This window comes from Eumetopias jubatus, unplaced genomic scaffold, assembly GCF_037043125.1.
Source record: "Eumetopias jubatus isolate StellerSeaLion01/CBP00866 unplaced genomic scaffold, mEumJub1_p1.0 scaffold_2, whole genome shotgun sequence".
Taxonomy (NCBI): domain Eukaryota; kingdom Metazoa; phylum Chordata; class Mammalia; order Carnivora; family Otariidae; genus Eumetopias; species Eumetopias jubatus.
Genome location: NW_028274808.1, coordinates 39,585,125 through 39,601,321, shown reverse-complemented (window position 1 = coordinate 39,601,321; position 16,197 = coordinate 39,585,125). Strand labels below are relative to the sequence as shown.

General features: G+C 37.7%; 1 protein-coding gene across 5 annotated transcripts in view; it reads left to right on the top strand.

The window, feature by feature from the left end:
* Positions 1-16,197, top strand: part of RNF170 (ring finger protein 170) — a 46,685-nt gene that overhangs the window by 21,802 nt on the left and 8,686 nt on the right. For all 5 annotated transcript variants that reach the window (XM_028124136.2, XM_028124137.2, XM_028124135.2 and 2 more), the window contains 3 exons: positions 6,052-6,127; positions 9,250-9,358; positions 13,534-13,607. In XM_028124136.2, coding sequence (XP_027979937.1) covers positions 6,052-6,127; positions 9,250-9,358; positions 13,534-13,607 — 259 coding nt within the window. The remainder of the gene's footprint in view (positions 1-6,051; positions 6,128-9,249; positions 9,359-13,533; positions 13,608-16,197) is intronic.

Here is a 16,197-nt window from a genome sequence, read left to right as displayed (position 1 = left end):
GAGGTTCCTTAAAAAATGTAAAATAGAACTAGCCTGTGATTCAGTAATCACTGTACTAGGTATTTACCCCCAAAATACAAAAGCACTAATGAACAGGATACATGTACCCCTATGTTTACTGCAGCATTATTTACAATAGCCCAATTATGGAAGCAGCCCAAGTGTCCATTGTTGGATGAATAAAGAAGATGTGGTATACATATACAATGGCATATTATTCAGCCATAAAAAATAATGAAATCTTGTCATTTGCAACAATATGGATAGAGTTACAGAGTGTAATGCTATGTGAAATAAGTTGGAGAAAGACAAATACCTTATGATCTTACTCATATGGAATTTAAAACAACAGATGAGCAAAGGAAAAAAAAAAGTGAGAAAGACAAACCAATGAGTCTTAACTATAGAGAGATGGTTACCAGAGGGGAGGTTGTTTAGAGGATGGGTAAAATAGGTGATGGGGATTAAAGAGTACACTTACTATGATGAAAAAATTAATAAAAAGTAATTGTTGATAGGTCTGTAGATACTGCCATTTTGTCAGCTGTTCTCTGGTTGTTTTTGTTCTGTTTTCCTTCTTTTGCTCTCTTCCCTTGTAATTTGATGATTTTTTTTAGTGTTTGCTTAGATTCTATTCTCTTTATGTTTTGTGTATCTATTATGGGCTTTTGGTTTGTGGTTACCATGAGATTCATATATAACATCCTATGTATATATAGCAGTCTATATTACGTTGAAGGTGCTTAAGTTCAAACACATTCTAAAAGCAGTACATTTTTGCTCCTTCCCCTGCGTGTTTTATGTACATGATGGCATATTTTACATCTATTTTGTGTGTGTCTTTTTTTTTTTTTTAAGTAAGCTCTACACCTAACGTGGAGCTTGAACTCATGACCCTGAGATCAAGATTCACATGTTCTGCTGGCTAAGCCAGCCAGGTACCCTTATCTTGTATGTGTGTGTGTGTGTGTGTGTGTGTGTGTGTGTGTGTATCTCAACTAGTTTCTGTAGATATAATTGATTTTACTACTTTTGTATTTTAACCTTCATACTAGTTTTATGAATGATCTACTACCTTTACTGTATGTTTGCTTTACCAGTGAAATTTTTTCCTTTCATAATTTTGTTACTTATAGTTTTGACTTTTTTTTTTCCTGCTTAAAGAAGTCCATTTAACATTTCTTGTAAGGCTGGTTTAGTACTGATGAACTCCTTTAACTTTTGTTGGTCTGGGAAACTTTATATCTCCTTCAATTCTGAATGGCAACTCTGGCAGATAGAGTATTCTTGGTTATACGCTTTTTACTTTAGGAGTTTGAATATATCATACCAGTTATTTTTGGCCTGCAAAGTATCTGTGAAAAATCAGCTGATACCCTTATGGGATTTCCCTTGTATATAACTATTTTATTTTCTCTTGCTGCTTTAATGATTCTCTCTTTAATTTTTGGCATTTTAATTATGTGTCTTGGTGTGAACCTTCTTGGGTTCATCTTTTTTGGGGCTCTCTGTGTTCCCTAGGCTTGGATATCTGTTTCCTTCCCCAATTTAGGGAAGTTTTCAGCTATTATTTCTTCAAAAAGTCTTCTGCCCCTTTGTCTTTTTCTTCTGCCTATAATGTGAATGTTAGTATGTTGTCATAGAGATCTCTGACCTTTCCTCATTTTTTAAAAATTCTTTTTTCTGGGTGCCTGGGTGGCTCAGTTGGTTAAATGACTGCCTTTGGCTCAGGTCATGATCCTGGGGTCCTGGGTCGAGTCCCACATTGGACTCTCCCTGCTCTGTGGGGAACCTGCTTCTCCCTCTCCCTCTGCCTGCCACTACCCCTGCTTGTGTGCTCTCTCTCTCTCTGTGTCAAATAAATAAAATCTTTTAAAAAAATAAAAATTCTTTTTTCTTTCTGTTCAGCTTGGGTGTTTTCCACTACTTTGTCTTCCAGTCATTGAACTGTTCTTCTGCATCTTCTAATCTGTTGTTGATTCCCTCAAGTGTATTTTTTATTGCACTTATTGTATTTTTCAGCTTTTTTTTTTTAAGATTTTATTTATTTATTTGAGAGAGAGCACAAGCCGGGAGAGGGAAGGGTCAGAGGGAGAGGGAAAAGCAGACTCCTCGCTGAGCAGGGAGCTGGAAGTGGGGCTCAATCCCAGGACCCCGAGATCATGACCTGAGCTGAAGGCAGACGCTTAACCAACTGAGCTACCCACGCGCCCCTATTTTTCAGCAATGATTGGTTCTTTTTATATTTTATCTTTGTGATGGTCTCACTGAGTTCATCCACTCTTCTCTCAAGTCCAGTGAACATGTTTATGACCATTACTTTGAACTCTTCGTTAGGTAGGTTACTTATCTCCATTGTGCTTGTTTTTTTTTTTCAGGTTTTGTCTTGTTCTTTTGTTTGGAACAATCCTCTGTCCCCTCATTTTTTCTGATTTTCTGTGTTTGTTTCTATGTATTAGGTATGTCAGCTATGTCTTCTGGTCTTGAAGGTATTGGTCTTATGTAGGTGTCCTGTGGGGCCCAGTAGCACAGTCCTCCCTGGTCACTAGAATCAAGTGTTCCAGTGGTGTTCTCTGTGTAGGCTGCATGTGCCCTTCACTTGTTGCCTGGGCATGTGTAGTGTTGCCATTTTGGTCGGTGGGGCTGGTTCCTGCACAGCTGGCTGAGAGGCTCAGCCACAACTGGTGCAGCCATGCTGGTGTGCAGGCCTGGCTCTTCTCCCTCTCTGGGACAGGAATTGCTTTGGAGCAGGTGCTGGTTCTAGCCAGGACTGCCGACTGGGTGCAGCAGGATAGGTGCCTGCCAGGGTGGGATGGTTGGGTAGGGCAGGTCCACAGGTGAATGCTGGGATGGGGCGAGCATGGCTGACATGGCTAGCAAGACTAGCAAGGCAGATAGAGAGTATCAGAACTGTCCCCCATGGCCATCTGGCTACCTTGGCCAAAGGAAGGCAGGAAGAATGGTGCCTTACCAGCACTTCCTTTTCCAGAGAAAATTCCTGTAGATCTCTGCCTCTCTGACACATGCCCTAAAATTAATAAATGTCCTTCACGTATAATGCAGGTGCTTTTCAAACTGTTGGTTCTGCTGGTTCTCAGACCAAGTGATAATATAAAACATTGGATTTTTAAGAGCAGAGAATTGGTTTCCTGTAACTCTCCAGCTCTCATGGAGTTCAACCGCTGATTTTCAAAGCCAGACGTTATGAAGGCTTGTGTTTCCAGTGCAGTTCCCCAGGGCTGGGGGTGTCCAGTGTTAGGCTTCATCCCCTCCCTTTTCAGAGTTGACCGTTGTGCCTGTGATAGCCCTCCCACTTGTGGGATGCTGTGCAAGGGGTTTGAATCCTGACCTCATCTCTGCTCCTCTCACCCTTCTCAATGTGGACTTCTCTTTATGTCCTTAGCTGTGGAGGAACTGTTTTCCCAGTCATCAGTTTCAGAGTGAATTGTATTATGAGGTAATTGTTGCCTTGATGTGTCTGTGAGAGGTGGTGAGCTCAGGATCCTCCTAGTGTGCCATCTTCCTAAGATCTGGGTTTTTCTATTTTTGCAAAGAATGGTGTTTGGATTTTGACAGGGATTGCACTTAATCTGTAAACAGGTCACTTTGGGTAGTACTGACATCTTAAAAATTTTAAGTCTTCCAGTCTGGGAACACAAGATGTCTTTCCATTTTTTTGTGTCTTCTTTAATTTCCTTCAGCAATGTATTATAGTTATGATAAATTTCTTTGTCTTAAGCTGTTACAAATAGTTGCCATTTGTTGCCATACCAAAAGCCAGTCCAAAGGGTTTCATAAGCAGTTTAACCTATAAACCACAGACTTACACATTTGTAGACTTTGATTCAGAGTTTGTTTCTTGACCCAAGGTTTGGGTATCATTTCTTTCTTCATATTAAAGCTTCCTGGCTTCTTTCCAGGTCCACATAACTGGATAATTTTGGTTTCTCCTTTCAAAGAATAACTAACCCTAAGTCGTTAGTAAATGACGTACTTTGTTTCTGTATTAGAGCCACTGTTTTCCTTGACATCTTACTTTATTTAGACCTACTTAGTGTCATTTTCTCATAGCTGAGATGATCACATTTTTTTAAAGATTCATTTATTGATTTTAGAGAGAGAGAACACGAGTTGGGGGGAGAGAGAGAGAGAGAGAGAATCTCAAGCAGACTCCCCACTGAGCACAGAGCCCAACACGGGGCTCCATCCCATAACCCCGAGATCATGACCTGAGCCGAAACCAAGAGTCAAACGCTTAACCAGCTGAGCCACTCAGGCACCCCTAGATGATCACATTTTGAAGACCATCTAATCTAGCTTTCAGTTCATCTTAATTATCCCATTATTTTCTACATTTTTGGTTCTGTACTCATAGTTGCTCATCACATTTAACTTCCTGAGCTATAGGCCATGTTCAGCATCTCAGGCTGTTTGTTCATGTTCTCTGGTTATACTTTGACTTTTTTAACATTCTACTACCAGATTTTACAATCTTGTATGTTCTCCTTTATGGAAAGAAACCAAAAGAAAGACCTTCCAATTACATGGTTTATATCTATACTCTGAAAAATAGTAACTATCTTTTTCCATTGAGAAGGGAATGGTTTTCTAGTGTCATAGAGAAATGTTGTTTAGTTAGGTATGTACTGGTACTTCAATGAAATGGTTCATGTACTGTTCCCTGATAGATTGTTTTCATCAGAGAGTAGCTTTCTTCTAGAGACTGTTTACTCAGTCACAAGAAAGTAATATTTAAAATAAATAATCTACCAAAATTTAAGGTATTTAAATAGAGTTCAAGTAGCTTTACTACACTTATATTTTATTTTATTTATTTAATTTGAAGTGGGGAGAGGAGCAGAGGGAGAGGGAGAAGCAGGCTCTTCTGGGGTTTGATCCCAGGACCCTGGGATCATGACCTGGCCGAAAGCAGACACTTAACTGACTGAGCCACCCATGTGCCCCTGATTTAGAGGTTTTATCACTGTTGAGTATTAGCTCACCCAGAGAATAAAGGCTCTTATACAAGAGAGTAATGCTAGGATTTTGTGGACTTAAAATATTGCTGTTAAAAATGTTCAAGTTCAGGGGCGCCTGGGTGGCTCAGTCGGTTAAGTGCCTGCCTTTGACTCAGGTCATGATCCCAGGGTCCTGGGATTGAGTCCCTCATTGGGCTCGCTGCTCAGCAGGGAGCCTGCTTCTCTCTCTCCCTCCCCCACTCTGTGCTCTTTCTCTCACTCTCTTGCTCTCTCAAATAAAATCTTTAAAAATAAATAAAAAATAAAAATGTTTAAGTTTAGAAGAAACTGTTATAGCCAAATGGAATTAAGCTGTGAATCAGTTGGGTATCTTCACCCTCACCCTGCCAACTGAACCTCCACTTCTGATTTCCAATACCCACATGTCTTATCTCATCCTTTATATCAGCCACTAAATTCTTTCCTTTGAGTCTCTGTTTTAATTGTTAATGTTAAGATATTAGTGGTATTTTAGGTTTGGGCTTTTCTATATGATACAGTTTGATTTTCTGTTTTTTTCTGTACCTCTCCCCTTATAGGATAAATGTTCAAATGCATAATAATATAATTATATAGTTGCTTATTTTGAAGGAATTTCACAGAAGAAATAAAGGTGTTAATTGTTCTTCATATGATTTGTAAGCCTGCAGTTACATCAAATTTACAAGGCACTAGGCCTCTGGATTTCATCATTTGCCAGTTGAACCTGAAATCAGCCCGTACTCAATGATCTTAGAACTCCTTATAGAGTAACCTGGAATGTTCAGTCCTGGAATTGGAGACAGTTATATACCATCATTTACATTTATGAAGTTACCAGTAGTTCTTGGTTGAAAATTAGACCCATAAAGAAACTGATTCGGGGCGTCTGGCTGGTTTAGTCAGTAGAGCATATGATTCTTGATCTCGGGGTCCTGAGTGGGAGCCCCACATTGGTTGTAGAGATTACTTAAAAAAATAAAATCTCAAAAAAAAAAACCTGATTCATCTGGCAATATTTTATATTCAAAGTTTATTATATTTTATTCAACAGAAATGCACATCAGAACATTCACCCAGAAAACCAAGAGCTAGTAAGGGTGCTTCGGGAGCAACTTCAAACAGAACAGGTACTGTTGTTATATAAATATGTGCATTTATATAAAGAGTAACGTTATTATTGCCCTTGCATATGAAATTGTGATGAAACAATTACTTTTTGGAAACATGGACTAATTTCCTGCTTTATTAATTATTCTATTGATTGTATATTTTCAGATTAGGTAAATGACCAGTCTTAACTACTCAGATGTTTTTATGTGTTTTTTTTTTAAACTTGCTTTAAAAACAGCCTCTGACCAATCTCTTAGGAAGCAACGGGAATTTCCAAAGGCAGAGAGTAAGCTAACAGAGACAGAGGACCAAGAAGCAGGGACATGGGAGAAAGCCCTGGAGAAGAGAGCTCCTGCAGATAGCTGGGCAGTGTGGTATGGGAGGGAACACTCCTGGGAAAAGGAAGCCCAAAACAGAATATGGAACCTGACAGAACTTTTGTGGGGAAAGAGAGGTGGAGAGCAGTTTTGATAGAGCTTTGGGGGAAATAAAGAGCCACATTTTCTTAATAGGAATGCTGATCACTGAGTTACCTAAAAATAGTGCTCCAGATATACTGGGCAGGAGGATGGGGCTGGAATACAGCTAACTTCTTTATTTCAACAGGAAGACAATAGATGTCTGAAGTTGGTAAATTAAGAAATAGCAGTATAAGCATATGACTTTTAATTATGTAGGTAAATATCAGAAAATACAAGTTAAAAAGCTAAACTGGTTGCTACCAGGGTGCAGAGGTGGGTGGATTGAGCAGGGTCTGGCCATTTTTCAATAAAAGCCTTTTGATTTGCAAAAAACAAAACAAAACAAAAAACCCCAGCAGTTTTCCTGTTATTTATTTGTGAGGAAATAATCACTAATTGGCTTTAATGAAATGTAGTGGAAAAACTATTTTTTTTTCCCAAGACCTGCATATTCCCAGAAGACCTACAAAGAGATGACTACAAGGGGTGGCTTTTTTTTTTTTTTCCTCTTCTTTTTCTTCAGTGGTCAGAGTTAGCAAAACTAGTTAGGCAAAGAAGAAAACTTTTCTTTCTCCTCTGTGCTTTTAACCAGATGGACTCTGTTAAGAACCAGAAGTGTAATATATTTCATGAAACCTGGAGTAAGTAGGATATTGTACACCTTCATGCCAAAATACCTAATATCAAAAAATAAAAATTAAAAATTGATTTCCTACTCACCAACCAAAATTTAATTCCAAAGAGTGTTTTACAGTTTCTCCATTCACCAAATATTTATTAAACATCCATATGCTAGACACTGTTCTAGGCATTGAGGATTCAGTTGTGAGCTAAACAAACAAGAATTCTTGCCTTCATAAAACAAATTCACTGATGCAAAAATAGTTTAAGAATGTTAGTAGTAATCTGTTCCAGAGCTACTGTTATTAATAATTCATGCTGGGATAGTGTTTTATAATCTACAGAGTGCTTTCACCTACAGCTATCTTATTTAATCTACAAACATGGTCAGTAAGGCAACAATTATCATTCCCATCTAACATATTAGATCACTAAGACGGTACTTAAATTCACGCTGGCGTTACATGAATGGATCTGGCTATACAGAAGTCCCACATTGAGTCGCATCTTCCACATCCCTTTGTACCACTGTACAATTCTCCTTCCTCACACCTTCCTCGGGCATGGCATTTAGCTCTAGTTAGAATAAAGCTAGTGACTTAGTCCTTTCTGTGCTGTCCTATATGGTAGCCACTACCCATATGTAGCTAATTTAATTTTAAATTAACTAAAATTAAATAAAATTTAAAATTCAGTACTTTAGAGTTACACTAGTCACCTTTCCAAGTACTCAATACCCACAGATAAAAATTTCCATTACTGCATAAAGTTCTGTTGGACAGCACTGGCAAGTGGTTTTTGTTGTTTTGTTTTGTTTTAGTTAATTTCCAAAGAATAATGATGAAGACAAAAGATAGGGGGACATTAAGAGCTGTATGTTTTTCTTTTTTGCACCATTAAAAATGATATAAAAGACTAACATCAACGTGTGACCATGGCTTATAGAATATTCTAGTATTTTAGTACTGATTTAAGAAATAGGAGGTTTTTAGTTATGTTTATTAATTTAGGGTGATAAAAATCTTTGATTCAGTTTACAACTAATAGTTCATATTTAGCCAATTTTATAATTTTTTTGGTAATTTGATGTTCTTTCTTAATGCTGGCTACTTTGTTTATAAGAGGTGTGCTGGGTGCTGTAAAAATAGGTTTTTATATGTATTTTAAGAGATACACATTACATACTAGTGTTAGATACTTTTCTAGTTCCTGGGTCACCACCATGAGTCCTATAGATAAAAGTCCTTATCCTCATATCACTTATATTCTGGTGGGTTCTTTGATATCTGGATGCTTCTTGTAGTGGTGATTCTATTCCACATTCCTATTACAGTCACAACAGTGATATAACTGAGGAACATTAAATGTATTAATCTGACCATGTGAAAGATTAAGCCCAGGTTACCAGTGTATTAAATTTTCCTTCTTCCGAAATGACCAGTATTCTTCTTTGAAAGTTTTAATTCTGGACCCTTGTGAGGTACAGCATACATGCAACATTTGTCAGGAATGTATGAATGAAAAATGTTAAAAATGGTTAAAGCGGGGCAGGGGGAGGGGATGGAGGGGGCAGGGTAACTGGGGGATGGGCATTAAGGAGGGCACGTGATGTTACGAGCTCTGGGTGTTACATAAGACTGATGAATCACTGACCTCTACCTCTGAAACTAATAATACACTATATGTTAATTAATTTTATGTAAATTTAAAAATGATTAAAAGCTAATACTTGGGAAACATTTGACATGTCTTTAACTTTTGCATTAGCTCAGCCTTGAGTTTCTCAGAATAACTTAGTCATTCTAACAGCGTGAAAGAGAAACTCCGAAGTTAATGTAGGTTTTTGTCTTTATGTCATGTTCAGGAAGGAAGGTAGAAACCATGCAGCTTAAATAAAACAATAATATAGCCTCATAACTTTATCAAACTTAGAAAACTTTAAACCTACTGCACATCTAAAATTTGATGAGGATTATGCACTCTGGACTGTGTCCTTAGGTATAATTGTATTCCTCGAGATAATTTTGTGTAACTGTGCATACGTATTTTCTCATCAGGATGCCCCTGCTGCTGCTCGACAGCAGTTCTACACTGACATGTACTGTCCAATCTGTTTACATCAAGCTGCCTTCCCTGTTGAAACAAACTGTGGGCATCTTTTTTGTGGTAAGCAAACAGTGCTCTATTTGGGGAAAGTGACTAGGCTGGATTCCTAATGTTGTCACATTTTGTATTACGTGAATGGGGTAGATTGCTTCTGATATCCCGCTCCACTTGTTAGCCACATTCATTTAGTGTCTGTGAACTCCAAGATGAAAAAACACTAGTTGTTCAACTTCTTAATAAACAGAAATATGTTTCTTTGAATGGTAATTCAAGTATATGAATACCATGAGGAATTCACTGAATCCCTCATTGTTTATCACCTTTTGGTAGTTTCATTTATTATTCATTCTTCCCAAGGCCGGAAGGTTCTCTTAAGGACCTGCCCAAGACCTTCCCTTTAGCACTCTTACCTCCTTTGTACCCTGCATCAGCACAAAAGTTGTTAGCCTGTTTTTTGTTGTGACCTCAGAGGGTGCTAAGAGAGAATGATGAGCCTAGATCATAGAGTAGGACAAGAAGAGAATATAGATTGCACACTTGCCTAGTATCAGTAAGGGGTGCTTTCTACCTCTGGGGGTTTTTCCTGACGCTCCAGAAAGATTTCATAAAGAATGAGATATCGTATAGTCACTGCTCATTATGGTCCTATGAGATTGGGGAGAGTCAGTTACTGCATGCTACTACGTGCTGGACACTTAACATCCTTCATCTCCTTGAATCCCACATATGAGGAATCTGAAGCTGAATTAAGAAATTCTACAAAGGGTAACCCAGCTGCTAAAAGAAAGAGCCAGATTTTAAATGTAGGTCTAACTTCAAACCCTGTGGTCACTTCTGCTGTGTGATTAGTAGCTTCTACGACTACTCTTTGCTTTACATTTACCCATTCACTAGACCTGTTGTTTTATTTATAGTATTTCTTTCTGTTTCAATGGCTGTATTCAAGGTAGGGTTCTAATTGCTCCCAAAATGTACCCATTTTCCATTTTAAGACAATTTAAAACGTAGCATACGATGATCCTTTAAGTTTCTTTTCCCCCTTTGTACCTGTTGAGTTTGTGTAGAATTACTAGGGATGGAAATAATTTGAAATCCATATCATGCAATGCAGGGTTTTCTATACCTGTGCTCCTTTAGTAAGTATTGACCAATCCCATTATTGCATCGTCCATCAATTTCATCCTCTTCCCTAAGGTTTTTCCCTAAGTTAGCTAACAAGTTATAAAACACTCATTTCAGTGTCCATCTTTATCTGTTGGGAATGCTCATGAGCAGCAAAATCATGAAATATCGGATAGAGAGAATTAAATGGCCATGAGAGAAAGCAGATACTTTTCCGCCTCTCAAACCTCTGGTAGATATACCTTTTTTCTTTTCTTTTTTTTTTTTAAGATTTTATTTGACGGAGAGAGCAAGAGATCACAAGCAGGGGGAACAGTAGAAGGAGAGGGAGAAGCAGGCTCCCTGCCAAGTAGGGAGCCCAATGTGGGGCTTGATCTGGGGCTCAATCCCAGGACCCCGGGACCATGACCAGAGCCGAGCCAAAGGCAGATGCTTAACCATCTGAGCCACCTGGGTGCCCTGGTAGATAGTCCTAATCAATTGGACATTCTTTCCGAGCCTAGATATGGCCTCAATCATCCTTTAACATAGTACTTCAGGCAGGTGTTAAGAATCAATGAGGTTTGGCAGGCTAGGTGAACTCCATTTACCAACCCAGCCTTAGGTAATTCACTGAGTGGATAGCCCCAGTCAATTGAAAGATGGCTGTATTGTGTTCTTGGTTTCTGGGTCTGAGGTAATTGGGTAGATTGCTTCTAATAGCCTGCTGTACTTGTTAGATACTTTTATTTACTGTCTCTAGGTTCAAAGATTTAAAACACCAGTCATTCAACTTCTCAATAAACAAATGTGTTTCTCTGAATAGTAATTCAAGTATATTGATAACGATATATATCAAGAGCACCTTAGTTTAGCTCTGTATATGGAACTAAGTTCTGTTCCTTTATAGTGAGCTAAGAATAATAGTAGCAACTGACTTCATCTTACTTGTATTTGTAACCCATATTGTTTTATTTAATTCTTCAGCAGTCTTATGAAGTGTTACCCCATTTTAGAAATAGACTCAGAGAGATTATGACCCAGACTAAAGTCAGTGAGTCATCTCTCCCACCATCTTATTTAAGTGGATCTCTCTTTTTATAGGGGGGAAAGCTGAAGAAAAGGGAAAACCTTGAGCACATCATAGCAGATATGTGTGAACTGGAGCATTTGCTTTGCTGGACCATAGTTTTTCTGTGCAGTCAGTGGCCATTACATAATTTGCAAAGCAAGGACGCCTGTACTTGAGATGTGGATTAAATAAGTTAATATATGTCAAAACACATTGAATTTTTGAGTGAACAAGTAGTAAAGCTGAGGCATCATTACAAATGTTAATAATAATACTAACAAGATCTGTAAGTTTTGCTTTCATATAGTTTCTATGTGAAATTAGATTACTCAAATTAATAAATATTATCTAACACAGCACTCAGAGTAGGAAAAGATGCCACATATTGTTTGGCTTTTAAATTCATCTTTAAATCATCGTACCTGTTTTTCCACATAGTCACTGTAATGTCCAATGTGGATAGCCTTTGCTTAGCCCCTTGGTTTGCTCACCATTCTTCTCACATACCATTTGTTTCTACTTCTGGCATTTGCTCCTTTCTGTTCATAAAACTGGGAGCATCCTACTTCCTGTTTTCTATATCTAAATCTTCCCTATCCTACAAAGTTCAATTCAAATCCTTTCTCATCTACAAATTACTCTCTGATGCATCCCAGAGTTCTCCCTCCCTGCATTCCTTTTGTACTTAAATAGTAAACAGTTTGAGATTTAACTACCTTCCGATTGATTCACTATATCACAAATGGTCTTCTCAATTTGTCGTTGCTTATTCTATTTTTTTTAAGATTTTATTTATTTATGTGACAGAGACACAGCAAGAGCAGGAACACAAGCAGGGGAGTGGGAGAGGGAGAAGCAGGCTTCCCGCTGAGCAGGGAGCCCGACGCGGGGCTCGATCCCAGGACCCTGGGATCCTGACCTGAGCCGAAGGCAGATGCTTAATGACTGAGCCACCCAGGTGCCCCGTCGTTGCTTAGTCTAAATTCTGGTCATTTATCTGATCTGGAAGAATCAGAATAAGGAATGCAGGAGGGCTAAGCTAGGTTGCTAAGACAAGAGTAAGAAAACAAAAGATCCTGGAGGCTGAAAGCACTTAGTTCACATTCACAATGGGCCCTGAATTGTATGAGAAACAGGTGTCCTGCAGAGAAGAAATGAATTTGCCCCTTAAACATCAGACAGTATTTTAAAATATTCCTTCTTGGGGTACCTGGGTGGCTCAGGTCATGATCCCAGAGTTCTGGGATCAAGCCCCACGGCGGGCTCCCTGCTCAGCCCGGAGCCTGCTTCTCCCCTTCCTTCTGCTCCTCCCTGCTTGTGCTCTTGCTCTGTCAAATAAATAAATAAAATCTTCAAAAAAAATAAAATAAAATAGAATAAAATAAAATATTCCTTTTTCATTTGTTAGTGGCCTGAATTTTAGTGCTTCTACACTTAGCTTACCTGCCACTTTTTGAGGTCTATAAACTCTTCCTTTAAGCTGTTTTGCTGCTCATGAACATCTTCTAGCAGAAAAATCAAATCCATCCAGTACAAAGTTGATTCAGTTATTAAACTGGATTATAAACTTTATTAGGTCAGACAGCCTGTAATCTTTGTATCCTTTGGTTCCTTGTTCATGGTACTTAATTATTATTATACCACTGTAACTTGGCTTTCTAAATTCTTTAAAAAAATAGAAGTGATGTTTTTGTAACATATATACCAAATTTGGACCAGAAAATTTATACTGTGATTTGTTGGTTGTCATATTTGCAATGATGTTTATTTATTTTACATAAGAAGTGCAATATTTCTATTAAGTCTCAGCATTGAAGCAGTTAATGCATGCTTGCTTTGGATTATATAAAAATGTCTGTATCTTAACTAATAGTTTAAATAAAAATATTTTCAATGGCTGGGAATTGTTACTAGATTTGAATTTGCCTAAGGGTTGGATGAAATAAAAAATATTTTAATATAAGATGATACTATAAAAATATTTCAGATATTTGAAACTTTCTGAGAATTCATGGGTTTTAAAATTTAAAACATCAGTATTAATAGGTTTTTTCCTCATTAGGTACCTGCATTATTGCATACTGGCGATATGGTTCATGGCTTGGGGCAATCAGTTGTCCAATCTGTAGACAAACGGTAATGTTTGTATCCAGAAAGCATCATTTATGTTAGTTCATTTTGTAAATTTTTTATCATTTCTGTATCTACTTTTGAATTGTTTTGATCTTTTTAAAATTTTATTTAAATTTCGTTTCTGGTGTACAATATAGTGAATCAACACTTCCATACAATATCCGGCGGTCATCTCAACAAGCACGCTCCTTAATCCCCATCACATATTTCACCCATTCCCCCCAACCCACCTCCCCTCTGGTAACCATCAGTTTGCTCTCTATAGTTAAGAGTCTGTTTCTTTCTTTGCCTCTCTCTCTCTTTTTCCCTTTTCTTGTTTTGTTTTTTAAATTCCACATATGAGTGAGATCCTAGGGTATTTGTCTTTCTCTGACTTATTTTGCTCAGCATAATACTCTAGCTCCATCCATGTCATTGCAAATGGGAAGATTTCATTCTTTTTTATGGCTCAGTAATATTCCATTATATACACATACCTCATCTTCTTTTTCCATTCATCAGTCAATGGACACTAGCACTGTTCCATAATTTGGCTATTGTAAATAATGCTGCTAAACATTGGGGTGCATGTATCCCTTTGCATTAGTATTTTTGTATTCTTTGGGTAAACACCTACTAGTGCAATTGCTGGATCTTAGGGAAGTTCTGTTTATCCACAGCTTCTATAATGTTACTCCATTATTTTTTTTTTAATGTCTAAAAGACAGCAAAAAAGGGAAATTCCCTTCTAAATCCCTCAATTATATTAAAAAACAACTGGTAAATTAATCCTCCCCAAAATTCTAGTAAGTCTTCATTGTAATACTAGCAAAGGAATAACTGAACTAGCTAATCAGGCTTAACCAAATAATTCCCCTACATATACTTCTTTTGAAATAAAAAAATGTTTTTCTCTTTCAATTTACTTTTAATCTGCCCTTCTCCAGTGAGGGTCTAGATAGCTTTATATGATGAATAATAATTTTTTTAATGTCTTTTTTGGAGACATATCCATATTACATGATCCAGAACAGATCAGACTATTTTAGTTAGTATAGAAGCTACTTCAGGAGTGAGATGATAAGTTTTTATAAACATATACTGAAGACTGAAAAATCGCAGATTTTCTCAATTTCTTGGACAAACTGGAAAGACAAAATACTGAAAAGTTTGAGAAAATGAAGTTCTTAGTTTTTTAATTAGTAAATATAGTAAAATAGAACATTCTATCAGTTGTATACAGTTTTTTCATAATTTTCTGTATACTTATTTTGTTTTTCATTTAAATCAAAATACCTACCTTTCTAATAATGAGTTATGAAAGTAAAAAGACAGCAGCTCCTTAGGAAGTCTTCCAGTGTGCAAAGTGAAGTCCAGAAAGGATAGAGAGCTTTCAAGATATCAAATTGAACACATATATTTACTTTTGCTACTCTTTGCAACCCCATTAAAAGAACAGGACATTTTGTAAAGGCAAAACCCACAGAGATCAAAAAATGAAACAAAATGGTAGAAGAGGCAACAATTTTTCTAAAATTCTTTGTAAACTATAACAGACATACAGAAAAGCACACAAAACAAAAAAGTACTGCTCATTGAATTATCACAAAGGAACACTTCAATAATCACCACTCAGATGAAGAAATAGGAACTGGCCAGCAGCCCCGAGAAGCCTCCTCAGGACCAAATCTCCACCCCTTCCTTCCTCTCCTAGAGGCTACTCCATAAATGACTTTTATGATAAGCATTTCTTTGATTTTCTTATAGGTGTATTACCTTAGCATGCACCTCTAAGATTATTGTCTAGTTTTGTGTGATTTTTGGACCTTATATGAATAAAACCATGTAGTATGTATTGTTAAACACACACAGACACACACATTCTTTCAACTTTTGTTCTGGCTATCCACTTACCCCCATCACTGCCTCATTTTTTGGTGTAGAGAGGGAGGTTCAGGGATTTATCCTCTTTCCCCCTTGCTTCTACGTTCCCAAATTCTGTCTCTTTTACATTTGACTTTGTATTACATGGCAGGAGGAAAATCGTTTTTGGGGGGTTTTTTGTTGTTTTTTTTTGTACTGCCTCTCTGGCTGATTTGATTGTGAAACAAGTCAGTCAACAGTGAAGTTTATTTGCCAGTACAACCTCTCATAATCTTTAGCTATCTTCCAGCAACACTGAGACCAGGCCATGGGTCTCACACTAAAGAATTATTAGTTCCCACCTGTCCCCTCTTCTTGGCTCCATCCATGGCTTTTCATGGGGTATATATGTATTAGCAGGTGATATCCTTTTGACCACCCATAAATAGCTAGAGTCTAGAAAGGTAGAGATAAAATTGTTTTTATATAATAGCTTTTGTTTCCCTAACTAGAGAATAATTCATCCTGGAAGTAGGACAGGTGGCTGGTACCTGTTCCCCACCCTGTTTCACTGGATTTAGTGCACAGGTTGCTGCTTCTGACTGTAACATACTCACCACTTCTCTTCCTGAATGCATACGCTAACATACGAGTGGCCCGAGCTGCACTTCAAGGGCCAGCTTATGTTTCCACTTTCTGGGCACCCGAGGCAGAAGTCCTTATTCTCAAGTGTCATAATAACCCCCACCAC